Below are 18327 nucleotides of genomic sequence, written 5' to 3'. Positions count from 1 at the left end.
AAAAGGCTCTTAACCTTATGTTTTGAGCATTTTGACCAATGGCATTTTTCAATAGTGTTTTTTCTCACCTTTTTACACATTTATAAGGCAGAATAGAGTTAATATAGAAGTTCACAAGTAAAAATAATAATTTGCCCACTTTCCCCAATTTTTGATTGCAAAGTTCATATGACGCGCAAGTGCACTGAAATGGCTCTCAGCCTTATGTGCTTAAATGCGCTGAAACCGCTCTTCAGCGAAGTTATCGGGTGTAATACATTACCAATGGCATTTTCAAAAGCGTTTTTTCACTGTTTTCCACATTTATAATGCAGAATAGGCTTAATAAAGATGTTTACAAGCAAAAATAATAATTTGTCGCCTTTCCCCGATTTTTAATTGCAAAGTTCATGTGACGCGCAAGTGCACTGAAATGGCTCTTCACCTTATGTTTTGAGCGAAATTAACGGCTCTAATATTAATACATTACCAATGGCATTTTTTCAAAATTTTTTTTTCACTTTTTTACACTTTTATAAGGTAGAATATACTTAATAAAGATGTAAACAAACAAAAATAACCATTTGCCGCCTTTCCCCGACTTTTTAATTGTAAAGTTCATGTAACGCGCAAATGCGCTGGAAAGGAGCTCTTAACCTTATGTTTTGAGCGAAATTATCGGGTATAATACATTATCAATGGCATTTATTCAAAAGTTTTTTTCACTGTTTTACACTTTTATAATGTAAAATAGACTTAGTAAATATGTTTGCAAGCATGAATAAAGACTTGCCGCCTTTCCCCGTTTTTGACTCAAAAGTTTATATCTGGCGCAAGAGCGCTCAAAGGGGTTTACGGAAAAGGCTGGGCTGTCTACCTGGGCTGGCTATCACGTCAGGCTACTTGGACCTACGAAAGCCCATTGGGACAAAAGCTGCTTTAGCAGTAGGGGTTGTTTGTTCTCAGCGAAGAAGCTGTGTCTGAAGGATCTGTGTGTTATAATGTGAATGAGCTGTGTGAAGTGGCAGTGTGTGAATGAGCTGTTTGTGAAGCAGCTGTGTTTGAAGGAGCTGTGTGTGAAGGGGCTGTGTGTGAAGCAGCTGTGTGTGAAGGTGCTGTGTATCTTACATAACCCAGAGGTTCTGGGTTTGAATCACCGATCTTGTGCGCCTGGGAAGAGCTCTTAACAGTAGAATAACACGACTTTCCTACCTTCACTAGGGTAGAGAAAAGAGTACCTAGCTTCGGTAAGGGCCCTCCCTCAGATAGGGCAAAGAACCCACCACACTTACGGAAAAGACTAGGGGTCCTTCCTTCCCAATGTAAGTGGTTTAAAACCTTAAGTCCTATGGCCACACCTGGGGTAATTGCTGTCGTATTGAGGTCACCTGAGTTAGCAGCGAATGGCAGCAGTTTCTAGACCCTTGCACTTTAGCAACGCTTATTTTAAGCTCCTCACAATTCAATTGTCGATCCTAATGCATGGCACAAAAGCCTGGACCCCGACAGCCACTAAAGAACGGCTCCTGGACGCCTTTGACCAACTAGCCACGTAAGCCACCAGTCTTAAGACTAATCCAATCAGCTCGATAAGTCGTGTTAATAGCCCTTCCCAGCAAGGGCACAAGATCGGTGGCATATCAACTGATTTGAACTCAGAACCTCTCACAATAGCTTCACACATAGCTTCTTCATTGAGCACAGACAACCCCTACTGCTAAACAGCTTTTGTCCCAATGGGCTGTCGTAGGTCCAAGTAGCCTGACGTGATAGCCAGCCCAGGTAGACAGTCCAGCCTTTTTCATAAACCCCGCTCAAAGGGTCTAAATCATGCGTTTTCAGCGAAATTATCGGGTCTAATACATTATGAATGGCATTTTTCAAAAGTGTTTTTTCTCACTGTTTTTACACCTTTGAAGGTACAATAGCCTAAATAAAGATGTTTGCAAACAAAAATAACAATTTGCCGCCTTTATCTGATTTTTAATTGCAAAGCTCATGTGTCGCGCAAGTGCGCTGAAATGGCTCTTAATCTTGTTTTGACCGAAATTATCGGGTTAATTGCATTCTTTTTAATAGGTTTTTTTTTCACTATTTTGCACATTTAAAAGGTAGAATATGTTTACAAGCAAAAAATGATAATTTGCCGTCTTTCCCCGATTTTTAATTGCAAAGTTCATGTGACGCGCAAGTGCGCTGAAATGGCTCTCAACCTTATATTTTGAGCGAAGTTATCGGGTGTGATATATTACGAATGGCATTTTTGAAAAGCGTTTTTTTCACTGTTTTACACATTTATAATGCAGAATAGGCTTGATAAAGATGTTCACAAGCAAAAATGATAATTTACCGCATTTCTCCGATTTCTAATTGCAAAGCTCATGTGTCGCGCAAATACGCTGAAAAGGCTCTTAACCTTATGTTTTGATCATTTTGACCAATGGCATTTTTCAAAAGCGTTTTTTTTACTGTTTTACACATTTAAAATGCCGAATAGACTTAATAAAGATGTTTGCAAGCAAAAATAATAATTTGCCGCCTTTCCCCGATTTTTAATTGCAAAGTTCATGTGACGCGCAAGTGCACTGAAATGGCTCTTAACCTTATGTTTTGAGCGAAATTATCGGCTCTAATACATTACCAATGGCATTTATTCAAAAGTTTTTTTCACTGCTTTACACTTTTATAAGGTAGAATATACTTAATAAAGATGTTTGCAAACAAAAATTACCATTTGCCGCCTTTCTCCAATTTTTAATTGCAAAGTTCATGTGACGCGCAAATGCGCTGAAACCGTTTTGAGCGAAATTATCGGCTCTAATACATTACCAATGGCATTTATTCAAAAGTTTTTTTCACTGCTTTACACTTTTATAAGGTAGAATATACTTAATAAAGATGTTTGCAAACAAAAATTACCATTTGTCGCCTTTCTCCAATTTTTAATTGCAAAGCTCATGTGACGCGCAAATGCGCTGAAACCGCTCTTAAGCGAAATTATCGGGTGTAATACATTACCAATGGTATTTATTCAAAAGTTTTTTCACTGTTTTACCCTTTTATGATGTAGAAGAGACTTAGTAAATATGTTTACAAGCATAAATAAACATTTGCCGCCTTTCCCCTTTTTGTCAAGACAATCAAAGGAGGATCACTGCAGAAATGAACGACAGATTTCCATTACTAGGCATGCAGGTCACAATGATATACATGTTATGTAAATGACCAATAAATTTGCATCATTAATTACGAAATTGTATAATTTTAGTGTTTTCAATAACTAGACTTCAATAAATGAAGTAGAAAAAACGGTTAATGATGGGAACTTTATTCTTGTGACATGTGTACGTTAGTCAATGATGAACAACACCATGCATAAATGTACAAGTCAATTGCATAAAATTTGCAAAAGCTCTAAATATTTCATGGAGATATGAGGTCGCCAAACAAATTATTAATTCTCTATGAATTAAGGCAAACCTTTCTTTTTCTTCTTTGGGTAATGTCCAGCTGCCGAAGATATTTGTTCCTACGTTTTTAGGATCACAAAGAAGAGAGAAGAAGTCAATTTACTTACCATATGATTCTTGTGTTTGTACTTTGTTGACATTCACATTTTTTACCTCCATGAAGATGCCATACCATATTGTTGCCATACTGTTTTCACCCTGGAGGTTAAGTGGGGTATGTCTCAAACGGCTGAAAGGTTTTCGGTAGGTGTGGGCATGGTGATGGTGCAGGTCGATGTTATGCCCCCTGTTGGTTGACCTTGGTACTGCAGCAGCATATTTTGTGATATATCTTTGCACCTGGACTTGCTATGGTGTTGATTTTTATGTGTGGTTAGGTGTACATAAATGTATAGTGGATGCTTATTTGGTGTGAATTTTGTTGTTGATCTGCAGGGTTGGTTGTTTTGTGTATATTTGTGTGCGCAGCAAATAACTTAGGACCCTGTGGAAGGGTTGCAATGATATTTGTAACGTGGTAAGGTGTTGTGATCCTGATCTTTTCTATGCCTTTTGGCCTCCTGGTGCTTGACCACCTTCAGAAGGTGTTTTAGTTTCATGGTTTAAACTTTAAGTAAACTTGTGTAAAGAACCTTAGAATGGATTGCGACAATCTAAGAGGTGTTAGATAGTTCTTGTGCTCTCCAGCTTCTGTTACCTTGGGGACATGCTCTGTGCTGGTGGTGGATGTGAGCTTGCAATCACCACCAGATCCTGTGTCGCCTGGGGTAAATTTAAGAAGCTCCTGCCCATCCTTACCTCCAGGTACCTGCCCTTCAAAACCCGTGGCAAGGTGTTTGACTGCTGCATCCATGAACCCGCTGAACATGGAAGCCTACCCGTGTCAGGGAACCCAGCAGCAGTATAATCTAATAATGGACACTGCTGCTAAAATACTACTACATGGAGTGTAAGAGTTGTGTGTATCTCATGTAGATAATTTTTATAGAAACTCAAGTGCACATTTGTATGTTGTGCTGCTTTTGCAATATAACATATTGAATTATTTGGCCAACCATCAACTTGTCTGTAACATTATGTGCTTTACATTGTTACTGATGATATTCCTTGGCAAAGGTATAGGTTGCTCACCAAATACCCTGCCAAAATGCAATACTAGTAAATAGTAGTATAATAGAAACTAAGTAGTAAAAATAGTACACACAACATGTACTAAGTACAATAGCTTCCTGAAAACAGATAACACTTTGATATGTTTAACATCTATGTAATTCATATACATTGCAGATTATGCTGAAAAGAAACTTCTTTGCATGTCTGCTGAACAACCTCAGTGAAATTAAAAGCATCCCGGATGGGTTGGACGTTTGTATGCAGGGCAGGGACGGGGTTTCCAACAACGAAATGGGCTCTGGGCGGCATCCTGTCACTGTGGATGGGGATGTCCTGTCACTAATTCACTAATGTGAGATTTCACATTGTGGCATAAAAGGCTAGCCAAAAGATTCACCTATTGATATATGTCACAGATAGAAAAATTCTATCCTTGTTTGTTAACGCATATAGAAGTTTCTGAAAACATGCAAATAAGGGCCTCTTATGCATAAATCATATTTGTTGACAATCTTCTCCAATCAGATTACTAATGTATAAAAGTCCTATCATTGCATAGAAAATGCCTAATAAAGTAATTCGGTAGTCAAACAATCCTGTAAAACCCTGCCAAAATCTGATAGAAATGAAATGTTGTGGCCTTTAATGTATAAACACCCTCCAAAGAACTGGTGATAAATCCATCTGTCCCATTCCTCACTAGTTGAAGCAGTCCTGTTCCCTGTCCAGTTGTAATATGTTCTCATCTATCCCCATGTGGTCCATCAGTTGGCCAAGGGTGGGCCTTTGGTCTGCAGGTGCTCTCTCCTGCAGCTGTAGCAGCACCTGTTGGCTCACCTGTTGCCACTTGACTATCAGCTGTTGCAGTTTGGACAAGTCTGCCTGAGGAGAGATGCAAAATTGTTTAAAGGAAAGCTACACTAAAAATAGAAAAGCTTGCTATACTATGAGAAATATACTTCAAAGTAAAGTTTTCACCTGTTTTACATAAGTCTGTCATAATTTAGAGCGGTCTCACTGTTTGAAACTTGAATCGTGCTGACATCTACTCACCTATATATTGATTGAATTATGTGATGTCAGTAATCAAAATTTCTCATCCAGTATCACAAGTTAGTCGTCATTGAATTTGGACAATTCCTAGAAGTTCTTCCTAATACTGCCAGATAAGATAAGCAATGAGTTTGAAGCAATTTCCAAGGTATGCACAATTTAGACACCCATGTGTTCAACACATGGCTACACCAATTTTACCGTATTTGTTATTTCTTGGATTTCCCGACCAATTTTTTTTCCAATTTGATAAAAGAAAAACTTTTCAAGTTGATGGCCACACCTCATGTGGACAAAATTTCACTGCCGCTTCTTTCTCAAATTAACTATCGGCCTCAAATTCCAGTAGCTATATGTGCCTATTTTGGACGGTACGTTTATCATTTTTCTTCAAACGTTGGACTTTACTACCAGGGACCCCCTAAATGTTAATAGTTTAGGTTTTCCTGTCCGATCTCTCCTACCCCTGACTTTTTCAAAAATATCTATTTATTTATTTTTTTTTGACTGACCGACCGACCTGATTTTTTTCTAAATCTGAGAAACAACAAATAAAATTGGTGTGGTCTAAAATACAAAAGATGTATTCAATGTGTCTTTTTTATTGTGTCTGAGAAATGTTCACTTTTATCAAAGACTGGGCTTGTAGATGAACACTTAACATAATTTATTCTAGCTTAAAAAGGAGGACACACATGTAGTACCTTGTGATGTTTTATCAGGTTTAGCCGTCGTAACTTTTCCTCGTTCTGGTCGATTACATCTTGCAACTTCTGCTTCTCAGCCAACAAATCACCAATTTCTTGTTTCCTCATACAAGTCTGTGTGTCTTGTGTCCCTGCTTTGTTCATAGTTTTGTGATATGCACAAGGATCAATTGTTGTAGCTGTAGAATACTTGATGGAATCGCCTTCCACTTTCTGTGGTTGCATCTTTTGCATTATTGTTGCTAGGACTTGACTCTGCTTGCAATTATTGTCGTGTCTGTGTATCCTGCACTCAGTTCCAGCCTTTTAGCAGCATCTTTCTGTAGATTCTAAAAAGAATAATATTCAGTTTATGTTCTAAAACTTGGCACAAAAAGTTTGGAATGTTAAATTTGGTTGATCATATTTCTAATGTTTCTGCATCAATTTTAATGTATATGTATTATATAACATTTAAAAGCCTGTGTAATTCCGAGTCCTATGGGATCAAAGTTACTATGATTGTAAACTCATGAAACGAGCATCAGGCCTGCTTACATGAGTTGGTCACCAAAAAATGCCCAAATTTTCAATACTGCACCGTCCTGTATTTGTGCGTGTCAATGATTCAATCAATCCTTTTTTCGCACCACGTTTGGTATACAGAACATTAAGTTTTGTACATGTTGGCTTTAGCACATTTGAGTAGAGTATACCTGCCTTTTCGGCAGTTGGATGGCCGAATCAAAGCATGGAGGCGACTTGGAGAACCGCACTACCTCCAGGATGCAATGTTAGAGTACAGTATTGGGATGGAATAGCCTTTCTATGGCTTATGGCTAGCACTCGATTGAACACCTCTTGGTTCAACCTTTTTGATTAACATGTCCTGTTCATTCAACCTGCCTGCATTCACAAGTCAATACTGACGGAAGAAAATGAGCTGAACAGAGTGTTTGACTTTAGTAAGGTAATTTTGGCACTTTATTTTTGTGACCCCCAGTACGTAAGCAGGTCTGGTGCTTGTGCCATGAATTATATTTACAATCATAAAATACTCTACTCAAATGTGCTAAACTTAGAAGTTCCGTATACCAAAAGTTACGTGAAAAAGGGATTGAATGAATCATTGGCACCCGCGGCCATATACCAACAGGGCAATACTAGTACAGTGTTGAACAGCAGCAGGGAAATTTGGGCAATTCTTTTTGGTGACCCACTCAGTCACGTAAATACTAGTAGGCATAGTGCTTGTTCCATGAGTTAACATTGATAATGAGTTTGATACCATTGGAAAAGAAATCACACAAGCTTTGTATTGATACATGATACATTGAAATTGATGCAGAAACAACAGAAACATTATCAACGAAATTAATATTCCAAACTTTTCGTGCCGAGTTTATAATATTATCTCGTGACTTGAAAACAGCAGTACCTGCATGTTTGGAGGTTAAAATAGGACAGAACAGTAACAATAAGAAGAATAGATACAACATAAGAAGGAAAAAGACCCTGGGTAAAAAACAACAACAAGTGACCGTAGGTAACAAATACTCAGTGCCATAGTTATGGTCTCCGCAGCATCAGTTGCAACAATATAAATTATGCCCAAGATATGGACAGTCCAAGACAGACAAATAACGACAAACAGGAAAGGAAATGAATCTCTAGTATTACTGATAGCCTATTATCACTACCAAGACAAAGTTATGTACATGTTTTATTACACTGGCACTGACCAATGCAATGTGCTAATAAAGCCAGTGTCTAAAATCTGTTTAGGGATTCCTTTACCGGACAGCTGTTCTGTACAACCGGCCCACTTTAGACTGACAACAGTTCTTTGTGCATCTTAATTCTTGTTGTCTATTGTTGTTGGCAACAGTTGTCTTCAGACATGCGTTCAGAGTATTGCGGGACACCCGCGGCGCAGGATTCACCAATTTTACATGCACAAACGTGAATATGCATGTGGTATTTCGAGCCCTGTGTTTCCATTACTTAGCCTCTACCAGGCTATGTGGATCGGTGGTCTAAATTGTAGAAATTGGACAAATAGAGTCAATAGTACGCTAAGGGAGTCTGCCGGCCAGAAAAAACATTGTGGTGAGGATAATGTTTTTTCTGGCCGGCCGACTCCCCTAGCGTACAGGTATGTTTACGGAAAAAATGCCTTCCTGGACTCTCACAGAAAGAAATATGCTGCAGGCCTATTAGCATATGATCCACTTCCGTCGCCAGCAATGATATCTCTTAAGACATGTGAGGAATCAATAGTCAGAGACAGCGGCATCAATTTTTAGTTTTGGGGCGAAATTGTTGTATATCACCAAATCGAGTGCCGATGATGGGGATGATGCGCTGCTCCAGGACCTCCATCTTGAGTGAGGATGTTCCCGCCAAGAAAAAACTAGTTAGGCCCTATAGGGCCTCGTGGGTCATGTGATTTAAAATCTCCACCTGTGACAGGCCTGTGGTTGGCTGTGTAAGATGGCCAAGATGTTCCAACTTGATGGCCAATGTTCATCTTTAATGCCATCGATGGTAAGACAATCTTGAGTCCAGGGCACTGTGGGATCATTCCCTTGTATTACGTATACCTTGCTGTCCGTGTTACACAATGCTCTGGGAACGAGTACTAACGATCTGTAGTTATTATATATATTAAGAATTAATTTTTTTTGATTAGATGAAAACAAACATTTTCTAATTACTACAGATCATTAGTAGATATCAATTTGCGCAACACTACGTTTGTAGCTTTCATCATTATGCAACGAAAAACGAAGTTTCATTACAGTGGTATGTACCAAAGTGCTGCATTTTGTCATAGAAAAAAATTATATCAGAGGCAATAAAAATGATGACGTCATCAATTTGGCCCCCAAAAAATCAGATTTAGAATTCTCTAATGCCCATCTATCAACATTCGTTACGGCTCCATTCTTTCTTAATTTATTAATAAGAAAATAGTGGAAGGTCAAAATGCCAATTTAGCCAACCGAGATACCTTAACTAAGTACTCCTCTGTCAGCCATAAAACTCCTTCCCCAGCTTATGAAACTGTCTTATGCTACACAAGATCTGCTTGGAGATTAGTTTCAGATGCATCCACTATCTTTCATCAGTGATACTACAGTGATCTGGGTTAAGCTGGTCTTTTATACCCTAAGGGACCGTACGATATTTATCAGGGGGGGGGGCTGGTGCATTGGAAGTTGGATCAAAAAATTTTTTGATGGCCCTCCCCCCCATCTCAAAAAAATTTAACGTGACCCTCCCCCTCCACCTAAAAAAAATCAACATGACCCTCCCCCGACAGGCATCTTTAAACAGGTAGAAAAACAACCGATAAAATAATCTTAATATAGACGTCAGGGCACAAGGGCGCCAGTGTTCTCGCCAGGATTTTTTCACAGCGTCGGGGCAGGGGTCCGGGGGCATGCTCCCCTGGGAAATTTTGGATTTTCAAACCCTCTAAAACAGAATTTCCTGCAACTTGAGAGGAAAATTATGCCCTTGAGATTGGATGCCGGTTCCCTTTTTTACTCCCGTTTTTCAGTAATCGACGTCCGCCCTCTCCCCAAAGCTCGGGGAATCAGCAGTCCGTGATCTGGCCCGGGTATTATTTGTCCAGTCATGTCTATGTGAAAATTTTGGGGTTTTGATGCTTCCAAACAGGGCTCTAGCCAGTGAGTTCGTCAGCCCATGGAAAAATCCTGCCAATTTTTTTCCGCCTACCTCGTGCGATCGATGTTGCGCCCTCCCGCATCAAATGCTTAAGTCATACTAGTTTTTCCAGAGGATAGAATAAACGGCGCCATCACACCTTGTGTTTTTTTTTTCTATTTTGCCCGATGATTTTACTCAAATTTATCATTTATCGAATCGGTCGGGTTTTACAAGGCCGCGACGTCATTTTCCAGGAGCGTGCGTTTGTTTCGTGCGACCTCAGGTAACCCCGTTTTCGGCGTGAAATCTTTGGCTCACCGCTGGATTTCTTTTTACATAGAGTAGAGTAGACCAAGAACGTTATACATTATACGAAGGAGGGTGATCTGCTGCATCTTTGGCAGTGATCAGTACCGGTGTAGTCTTGAAGGAGTAGCCAGAAAAGACGTGCTGGGCGCTGCGATCAACAGTCCGTCTGGGGAGGGGGGCGTGCCGCGCCATGTGCTACGGACGCCAATGCCAGTGCACAGCCGACTCGATCGACCCTAGACAACAATATTGCGGCCCCTTTTTCTGCCGCAAATTTTGTCTTTTTGAAACAAAGGAAATGTTTTGAATAAAAAATAAAGTGTATAGTTTTGGATTCTTCACATATTTACTGTGCACCGCTTTTGTAACTTAAATATCTTGGGAAACTCAGCCGAGCCGAGTGCGTCTTTCCAAAAAAAAAAGTCTGTAGACGGAATGACGTATGCCTGGCGGGAACACTGGTCCAGGGCAGCGCCACTTTGGGGGGCCTAGGGGGGCAAAGCCCCCTGGAAGCTCTTGCATTTTAGGCTATTCAGAAGGCTTATTTTATCAGTTTTAGGGCCATGTCAAGATATCAAAACAAAAAGAGTATAAACAATTCTTTCAAAAAAATTAACATGGCCCTCCCCCCTATCTAAAAAAAAATTAACATGGCCCTCCCCCCACCTCAAAAAAAATTAACCTGGCCCTCCCTCCCCCCCTAACGCACCAGCCCTCCCCCCTGATAAATATCGTACAGTCCCTAACTATGAATGCAAAAGAGCTGAAGACAATTTTGGATGTCCAAATTATATAGGAAACAAGGGAAAAGGAAACAAGAGTAGAGTAGAGTAGAGTAGAGATCTTCGGTTATGTAGGAGACAAACATTACTTTTTAAGCTCCTTGCAATTGCTGTATCTCAGACAAACATCAGGAGCTACAACCTTGCATCAACCTTGTCTTAATAGCTAGCTTTACTTTACCTTTATTTCCCATTGGCATTCAATATTGTCTTCATCTTGAATTTGTCTTACTACTTAACATAAACTTTAATAGTTGGTATCCATATATCCGTGCACAAAATTGTAACATATTAAAATCTACATCTACGTGGTGTTACCCCCAAATGACCCCGTGAGGGGCAAAGTAGGGGGGGGGGGGTAGCTGAGGCTCCCGGGTTAGGGCGTGCATGCCGCCTAAATGTTAGAATGGGGACTGCATCCAGACCTTTGTTATTTTGGGTATACAAACAGTTTTAGTAATACAGACAGAGACCAAACTGAAAACCATCATAATATAAGAAGAAACAACTCATGAATGGAAACAAAGAAAAAGGATGTGCCATTCCACCCGAGGCAGACTTGCACCCGCCCACCCTTCTGCCAAGAAACGACACATCAAAGCAAACTGGAAATTATAAAGAGGACTAGAGAGTAGAAGGAGAACACCATAGCTCTTTTCACGGATACCGGGTGACCCTTGACCCAGGACGCCGCGCGGTGCATTATGGTCGCCCTGGGGGACAAGAATATCACCCAGAGCAGAGAGAAGATGGCGGCGTCGGGCAGCAACACGTGCGACGGCGACCTTGAGTTCGATAAGTGGAATATACAGGAGTTAAAATTATTTCTGTCGAACCGAGAAGTCCCATCAAGTGACAAAAACAAACATGAACTTATTCGTCTATGCAAGAAGGCGCAGCTTTTGTCTCTACCAAAGGGATCGGGAATCAGTGACCCCGGCCACACCCGATACATCGAGCAAAAACTGATCTTGGATGGGCCTTATAAGGTTACCAAATCCTTCTTCTTCGTCTTTGGCAGCAGGGTGGGAGTCTGACGGCTCAGGTCTTCCAGATCTACTTCAAGTTGGAGTTGAAAACTACTTTGAGCGAAGTGAGTCACGCAGAAAATCGTCACAATCTATTGTTGTTGTTTTTTTTCTCAGTACATTCCTGTTACATAGTTGTTTGGTTTGACTTGGTTTGACCTAGTACTACTAACTATAATAATGTGTTACATGTGCTAACTGTTCATCAAAGTTCTGACTGTTCATTTTGTCCATATATTTTTCAGCATCTGCAGTTCATGCATATATGTTGAGTTCTTAATAATTTGGGTAAGTGTCCACAAGATATTACTATTTATCTTTAATATTGACAGGTTGTAAATGCACCATAGGCTTTTCAATTGCATGATGATGTTAATTTTGTAATTGTTGGTGTGCTTGACAAACGTTTTGTGTAATCCAGCAAGGTGCATATAATAGTGGGGATTTAATTTCTTGCTAGTGGGAAAGTGGAGTGTTCACGGTGGTTTTAAAAGGTTGCAGAAGTGTAGACATACACTGTAGTATACATAGTCTAGCATCTGCTCTGTCGTACTGCTGGCTGCTGAAAATGCCATTTACAGGGTTAATTATTTTTCAATGCACCGCAGGCATGCAGTTTATGTGAAAAGTACATCTGTAGGGAAGGACAGAATTTAAGTACCAGCTATGTGTTGATATCTGTATCTCACTATATCAATTTTAGAAAACAAGGATATGAACATCAAAACAGCGGGAAAGGAGGCGCTGCGAGACGGAAAAAGTCTGCACCTCTCTGGGCACGTGTGCAATCTGCAAGTCCATGGAGTACACGTGGACAGCCCGTACTGTTTCATCCGCTGCAAAGCTGTCAGGGAGACAAGTGTCTCACTGCCTCCATACGACACATGGATAATTGTACACAAGAGAAGAAACATCATTGTTGATGGCTACTGTTCCTGTCCTGGAGGGTATGTAATACTACTTTTTTTTCCGCATTGTGTTATTAGAAATCTAAACCTTGACAAGTTTATCATTGATCAGTCCTTTTGTTGTCTTACAATAGTCTTACTTCAGTTAAGTAGCACAGTACAATGACCAGGTTCGACTAATCTATTTGTGATTGTTTTCAATTTTAGTATTCAAGGGACCTGCAAGCACATTGCAGCGCTGTGTCACACTGTTATTGAAACAGTTGCCAGAGGTGATAACAAAGCAGTGACTGAGAAAGTCCAAGCCTGGCATGCACCATCGAAGAAGCCACATAAGCCAGACTTCGTAAAGGACATAACCATCCGAAAAGTCAAAGGTACAGTTTAAAGCTAATACTGCTTTTATAACCTGTGGAAATTGAAATGTTACATAAAGTATTGTATGAATTACTATAATTCTATTGTATAAAACCTGTACTAGTATTGTTTTATGATGCATTATGGCTGATCCTTACTACACAGTAGTTATTGTTATCACAGTACATATATATGTAATGAATAGAATGACTTGTTGCAGTGGTGATAAAAACACCAAATAGTTATGGCTGCAACAACAGTCTTACTTCAGAACATTTCTCTGGTAAACTCTAATCTTCTTTTAGTTTTTGCTGATGGAAAATTACTTATGGTTCAGGTGATTGTGGACTGGAAGAAGACAGCAACCACACAAAACGTACAAGATACAACAATGATCCCAGGGCAGTTGAGGACAGACAGGACAAGACTCTCCAGGACCTGGAGTTAGAGGGACTCAGGGTGGCAACAAATGGTAGTGCAGGGATATTGGCTTATGTACAGTTTGGCAGCAATGAGTCTGAGATGCCCGATGTTGAACATGTTGTTAATGAAGAGGTTGTTACCAATGCAGAATATATTTGTATGCCAGATCTTCCAAAAACTTTACCAGAAATTGCACAGGAGGCTAGCAGTACTCAAGAACTGTTCCAACTAGCAACAACACCTGTATCAGAAGAAGTAGTTAACATCATCAGAGAGACCACCAAAGACCAGACACAATCAGATAGTTGGTTCAAATATAGACAAGGGAGAATAACTGCCAGTAATTTGTACGAAGCAGTAAGGAAGGTTCGTTCAGATGAAACGGTAAGTGAACAAAACACATCATTCCTGAAGAAAGTTATGGATTATGGTCCTCGTCCATATGCACCAGCAATATACTGGGGACAGTACAATGAAAAATCTGCTGTAGACAAGTTTGTCAAGCTGAATCGGCGACATCATAAGAAGCTGAGGGCAGATGCTTGTGGCACAGTACTGTGTGCTGAATACCCTTTTTTATCAGCATCTCCTGAGAGGATATAGAATATTTCATTCAAATGAAGCATATAGAGTCAATTCCACATTACTAAGAGGGTATTTCTTGCCTTTTGTTCCAACATTTTGGAAATCTTAATAATATTCTAATTGTGATAAGTAACTGTTTAGAACTATTTATAACTTCTGTTTGATGTTCTAAATATTTTCTATAGTGTTCATACATGTTAGAAACATTTCTAACATCAAATACATTATTTCTGTTTACTTAGAATAGTTCAAACTCACTACAAATATTATTTCAAAACCCTCAAGGTGACTCGGAATCGACTCTACAATGTTTCGTTCAAATATTTTCTACAGGTACATTAGCATTTCAGGGGAACAATCTTTGGTTGTAAGTTTGTTAGTGCACAGACTACAATAACTACATTATCAAATAGATCTCTCATATTGAGGGGAATTGGCCCCTTCATGACCTTGAAATGTTTGATCCTACCAATAACTCTCTCTATATGTATCCTAGCATTAGCTACACTCTTGGTTCTTCTGTTCTCTGATTCTGCAAACTGGTTCTTCTTCTTTAGAAAGGGAGGTATAACTAAAGTAACCCCCTTATCCAGCAGTAAGTCTTGTATATTGAAACCCCTGTCAGCAAGGAGGGTGTCACCAAAATCAAAACCCTCAACTAAATTCGACCTGGAAACAATTTCCTTGTCACTCATCTTTCCGCCTGCACTTTTGGACACAAAGGACACTGTACCAGCAGGTGTACAGGCTATGAATACTTTTAAGGTTGGCCTATTTTTGTAGTTTGAAAAAATCTGTCCATTTGCTTTGGCAAGTGATGGCCTTTGAACCTCAATTTCCGTGCAATCTATAATTGCTCTGACATTTTTGTACTTTTTGAAGCAATCCGGATAGTAAAGCTTGAGTTCATGCTGTGTGGGCCAGTAGATTAATGGAGACAATTCTAGAGCTAGCAAGGGTAACCAAGTTGACAAAATTTGTGAAACTAAAGTAGTACTACAGCAGAAAAGATGGGCCAGGAAGTCTTCTACAAAGTTTTGTCTCAACTTCATGAGAACCATTAACAGTTCATTTTGAGGAGTCAAAAAACGCTTTGGGCCTGGTTTTTGTTTGTTTGTCGTCTGATAACTCTTGGGTGTGGCAGAGGATGAACCCTTGTGATATTGTAGGTTTGGTAACTTGGATGCAACTATGTTGAATACCCACATGAAGATTGCATATGTTAGACCTGTGTGCAGTGACATTTTGGTATCTGAGTCCTTTATTTGTTCAATGTCATATCTGACTTGCTTAGAGTTTTTTGCACTTTCCTTGACAGTTTTTAGTTCCTCTTTTAGTTCCTTCACTTCAGTCTCGAGTTCCTGATTTCTGTGTTGCAGGTCCTTATAGGCTCGCTTGCATAATTTGCAAGTCTTGACACACTCACAGGAATCAGGAACTGGAGATTGTGCCTCTTCCTTAGACGCAGCATAGGAATGATCATTACTGTAACAACAACTCTGTTCAGATTCAGTGCTAGCATGTTCTGAAATATTTTCAGTGTTATCACGTCGGCCCAAGTCATTGTAGGGTTCAGGATCATCTTGTCTTGTGCCTTTTTTTTGTTTTTGTACTCTCTCCATTGGCAGCTTGCGTTTCACTGATCCTTGAATAGGAATGAAAATATCTCAAAACGAGAATGATATAATCATCAACAAGAGATCAGTTGAAATCGAAATTTTTAAAAATCAAACTAGAATTACTTCAGGGATGTAGACAGGAATCTGTTGTCACTACAAATCTCAAATCATTGCATTGAAACACTATCTAGATGCATGAATCATATTAGCATTTACATTATATGCAAATAAACAAACACAAACAAACAAACATCATTGTCACCCAATTTATTTCTTTGCTCATCATGGTCTTTTTTAGTACTTTCAACAATTTATTTTTTCTACTTGCACTTTATGCTAAAATAATACCTCTTCTGGTGTGCATGTAGGTGTCGTCAGACTCAGTGATTGGCCCCCTCATGGAGTCCATGACTGAGAGGTTTTGGGTTGGTGTGCTATGATATCCGCGCAAGTAGAGGGCTGGGTGTGGGTACTGCACTGATGGCCTCCCAATCACAAAGTGGTTACTGCACACTTTCTGGTTTTCCGAGAGCATTTCAAGGCCTTCTCTGTGAAGAAGGCGGGCCCATGTCTTCCTGTGCTCTGTTGGGCACTTGAAGAATTGTAGAAGGCTCACGTGTTCCTTCACAACCATTCTACAAAGGAAATATTTATTTTATCTTAATAATCTTTATATATTGTTATGATGAAACGAGTGGAGACACCAGTGTCACCTCCTTGAGGATGATCTGATCTGAACTGAACTGAACTGAAGATGCTATTTCATACATTAGATAAAAACTGTCATAATTATCAACATAATCGTGGGCAATAAATGAACAAAGAAAGAAACAGTTCAAAAACATTTTTATTTCTTAATCATGATGCTTTATTTCTTTCAAAATACATGATACAGGTAGCAGGGTTAGTTTTAGGAACCCTAATGTTCTGCTGCATTACATGTGTTGAAAAAACAGAAGACAGCTATCAAAAATAGTGATTGCCCAGTAAAGAATATTGTACATTCTAATGAGAAAAATCGATATTGGTACAGAAGATTCATTACAGGTATAGACCTGAACCAGGACCTTATTATCTGTGAAAACTCGTAAATAAGTGATACTCAAAACAATGATCTATTTCGCTATAAAGGACTGTTTCACAGTGTTTTGGTGGAATATCCGACTTTCGTTGGCGTATCCTGTCTTCCGGCATATGTAAACAAATTATGCTAACTGTCTCCGTAAGTTTGACTGTAGAAACTTGGTAGAAATTAATATAAGCTCTACTCTACTTCGCTCTTGTTTTTTCTTGAACCGGTAAAACGCCAAAACATGTAAACCCCTGCCGATATCTGTTAATTTTCTCATCGGTCCAAAATCCGATCGACCGGCCCACTTCCGGGTTTTTCGTAACCTGTCCAACGGGAAAAAAATGTTTTGTACCGGTACCGATGACTGGAATATTGAATATTTAAGCTAATAAATACCTGTCTGGATAGCGTCTGTCGTTGTTACACCCAAAAACCACACATCGGTCCGATTTCCCCATTGTCGTCCGATTTGCGCTATGACTGAAGGAAATTTTCAAGTTTCGCGCGAAAGCAGTTGTCCCCCAGGGCGACCATAATGCACCGCGCGGCGTCCTGGGTCAAGGGTCACCCGGTATCCGTGAAAAGAGCTATAGTGAAGGACTGACCACACACACTGAACATCTAACAGACAATCCACCAATAGCAAAGACAGATTGTAGCACCAAACAAAGACTACTACGACAAGGACTCTAAAAACGTAGAACCAAAACTCCCGTCCGCACACTTGCCCATCTAACAGATTGGCACCACTCAGCCAAGAAACTTTCAGAACCAAGTCGAACAAACTCCATCTTGAGTTTAAACCTATTAAGAGCCCCCTTGATTAGAGACACCAGCTCAATGTGAGATACGAAATTATTGTCAAAGAGAGCCTGACACCTGGACCACCAAATCTTAGACCGAGCGACGGCCAAAATGTAGGACTGCATCCAGACCTATTCGAGTACCACTTCACATACTGATCAGATGCTACTACCACCACAACTAGGACAGCCTTATAATATTTACCCGCAAGGGTATCGACTGGCTGTGGTTCAAGGTAAAGATTCAAGGTAAGAAAATTATGTTGACTACCGTCACAGATGAACTTACATTCAGGTATCCTTGTGTATCCTCAGGACGAACTCTATAAACTAAAGACTTGTTGTTGTTGTCTCTCTAACCGCTTCACTTCAAGACTTAAACCAAGGAGGTTAAAAACAAACTTTTCTGCTAAACTATTCGATTTTGCCGCTACACTTCCGGGTTCCGGCGCAATGCATTGTTGC

General features: G+C 39.8%; 3 protein-coding genes across 3 annotated transcripts; 1 reads left to right on the top strand and 2 right to left on the bottom strand.

Annotated features, from left to right (window-relative positions):
* Positions 1-4405: 4405 nt before the first annotated feature.
* Positions 4406-18321, bottom strand: LOC118413011 (swi5-dependent recombination DNA repair protein 1 homolog). The gene is made up of 3 exons (XM_035816127.1): positions 18152-18321; positions 6320-6651; positions 4406-5444 (listed from the first exon to the last, which is right to left on the bottom strand). Exons 2-3 carry the CDS (start codon positions 6554-6556, stop codon positions 5262-5264), a joined length of 420 nt encoding a protein of 139 aa, XP_035672020.1. The 5' UTR covers positions 6557-6651; positions 18152-18321; the 3' UTR covers positions 4406-5261.
* LOC118413795 lies at positions 11766-14386 on the top strand. Its single transcript, XM_035817326.1, has 6 exons — positions 11766-12092; positions 12517-12520; positions 12799-13042; positions 13211-13380; positions 13698-13832; positions 14367-14386. Exons 1-6 carry the CDS (start codon positions 11772-11774, stop codon positions 14384-14386), a joined length of 894 nt encoding a protein of 297 aa, XP_035673219.1. The 5' UTR covers positions 11766-11771.
* Positions 14576-16657, bottom strand: LOC118413010. Its single transcript, XM_035816126.1, has one exon. It carries the CDS (start codon positions 15988-15990, stop codon positions 14707-14709), a length of 1284 nt encoding a protein of 427 aa, XP_035672019.1. The 5' UTR covers positions 15991-16657; the 3' UTR covers positions 14576-14706.
* Positions 18322-18327: the final 6 nt, after the last annotated feature.

The sequence above is a fragment of the Branchiostoma floridae genome, chromosome 4 (assembly GCF_000003815.2).
Source record: "Branchiostoma floridae strain S238N-H82 chromosome 4, Bfl_VNyyK, whole genome shotgun sequence".
NCBI lineage: Eukaryota > Metazoa > Chordata > Leptocardii > Amphioxiformes > Branchiostomatidae > Branchiostoma > Branchiostoma floridae.
The sequence above is the reverse complement of the archived record's forward strand: the minus strand, read 5'-3'. Positions and strand labels throughout refer to the sequence as shown.

Coding starts and splice junctions, on each gene's coding strand:
- LOC118413011 (XM_035816127.1), bottom strand. CDS start 6,556: ATGCAAAAGATGCAACCACAGAAAGTGGAAGGCGATTCCATCAAGTAT. Junction 5,445..6,319: donor ACCTGATAAAACATCACAAG/GTACTACATGTG, acceptor ATCTCTCCTCAG/GCAGACTTGTCCAAACTGCA.
- LOC118413795 (XM_035817326.1), top strand. CDS start 11,772: ATGGTCGCCCTGGGGGACAAGAATATCACCCAGAGCAGAGAGAAGATG. Junction 13,381..13,697: donor AACCATCCGAAAAGTCAAAG/GTACAGTTTAAA, acceptor CTTATGGTTCAG/GTGATTGTGGACTGGAAGAA. Junction 13,833..14,366: donor ACTCAGGGTGGCAACAAATG/GTAGTGCAGGGA, acceptor CTTTTTTATCAG/CATCTCCTGAGAGGATATAG.
- LOC118413010 (XM_035816126.1), bottom strand. CDS start 15,990: ATGGAGAGAGTACAAAAACAAAAAAAAGGCACAAGACAAGATGATCCT.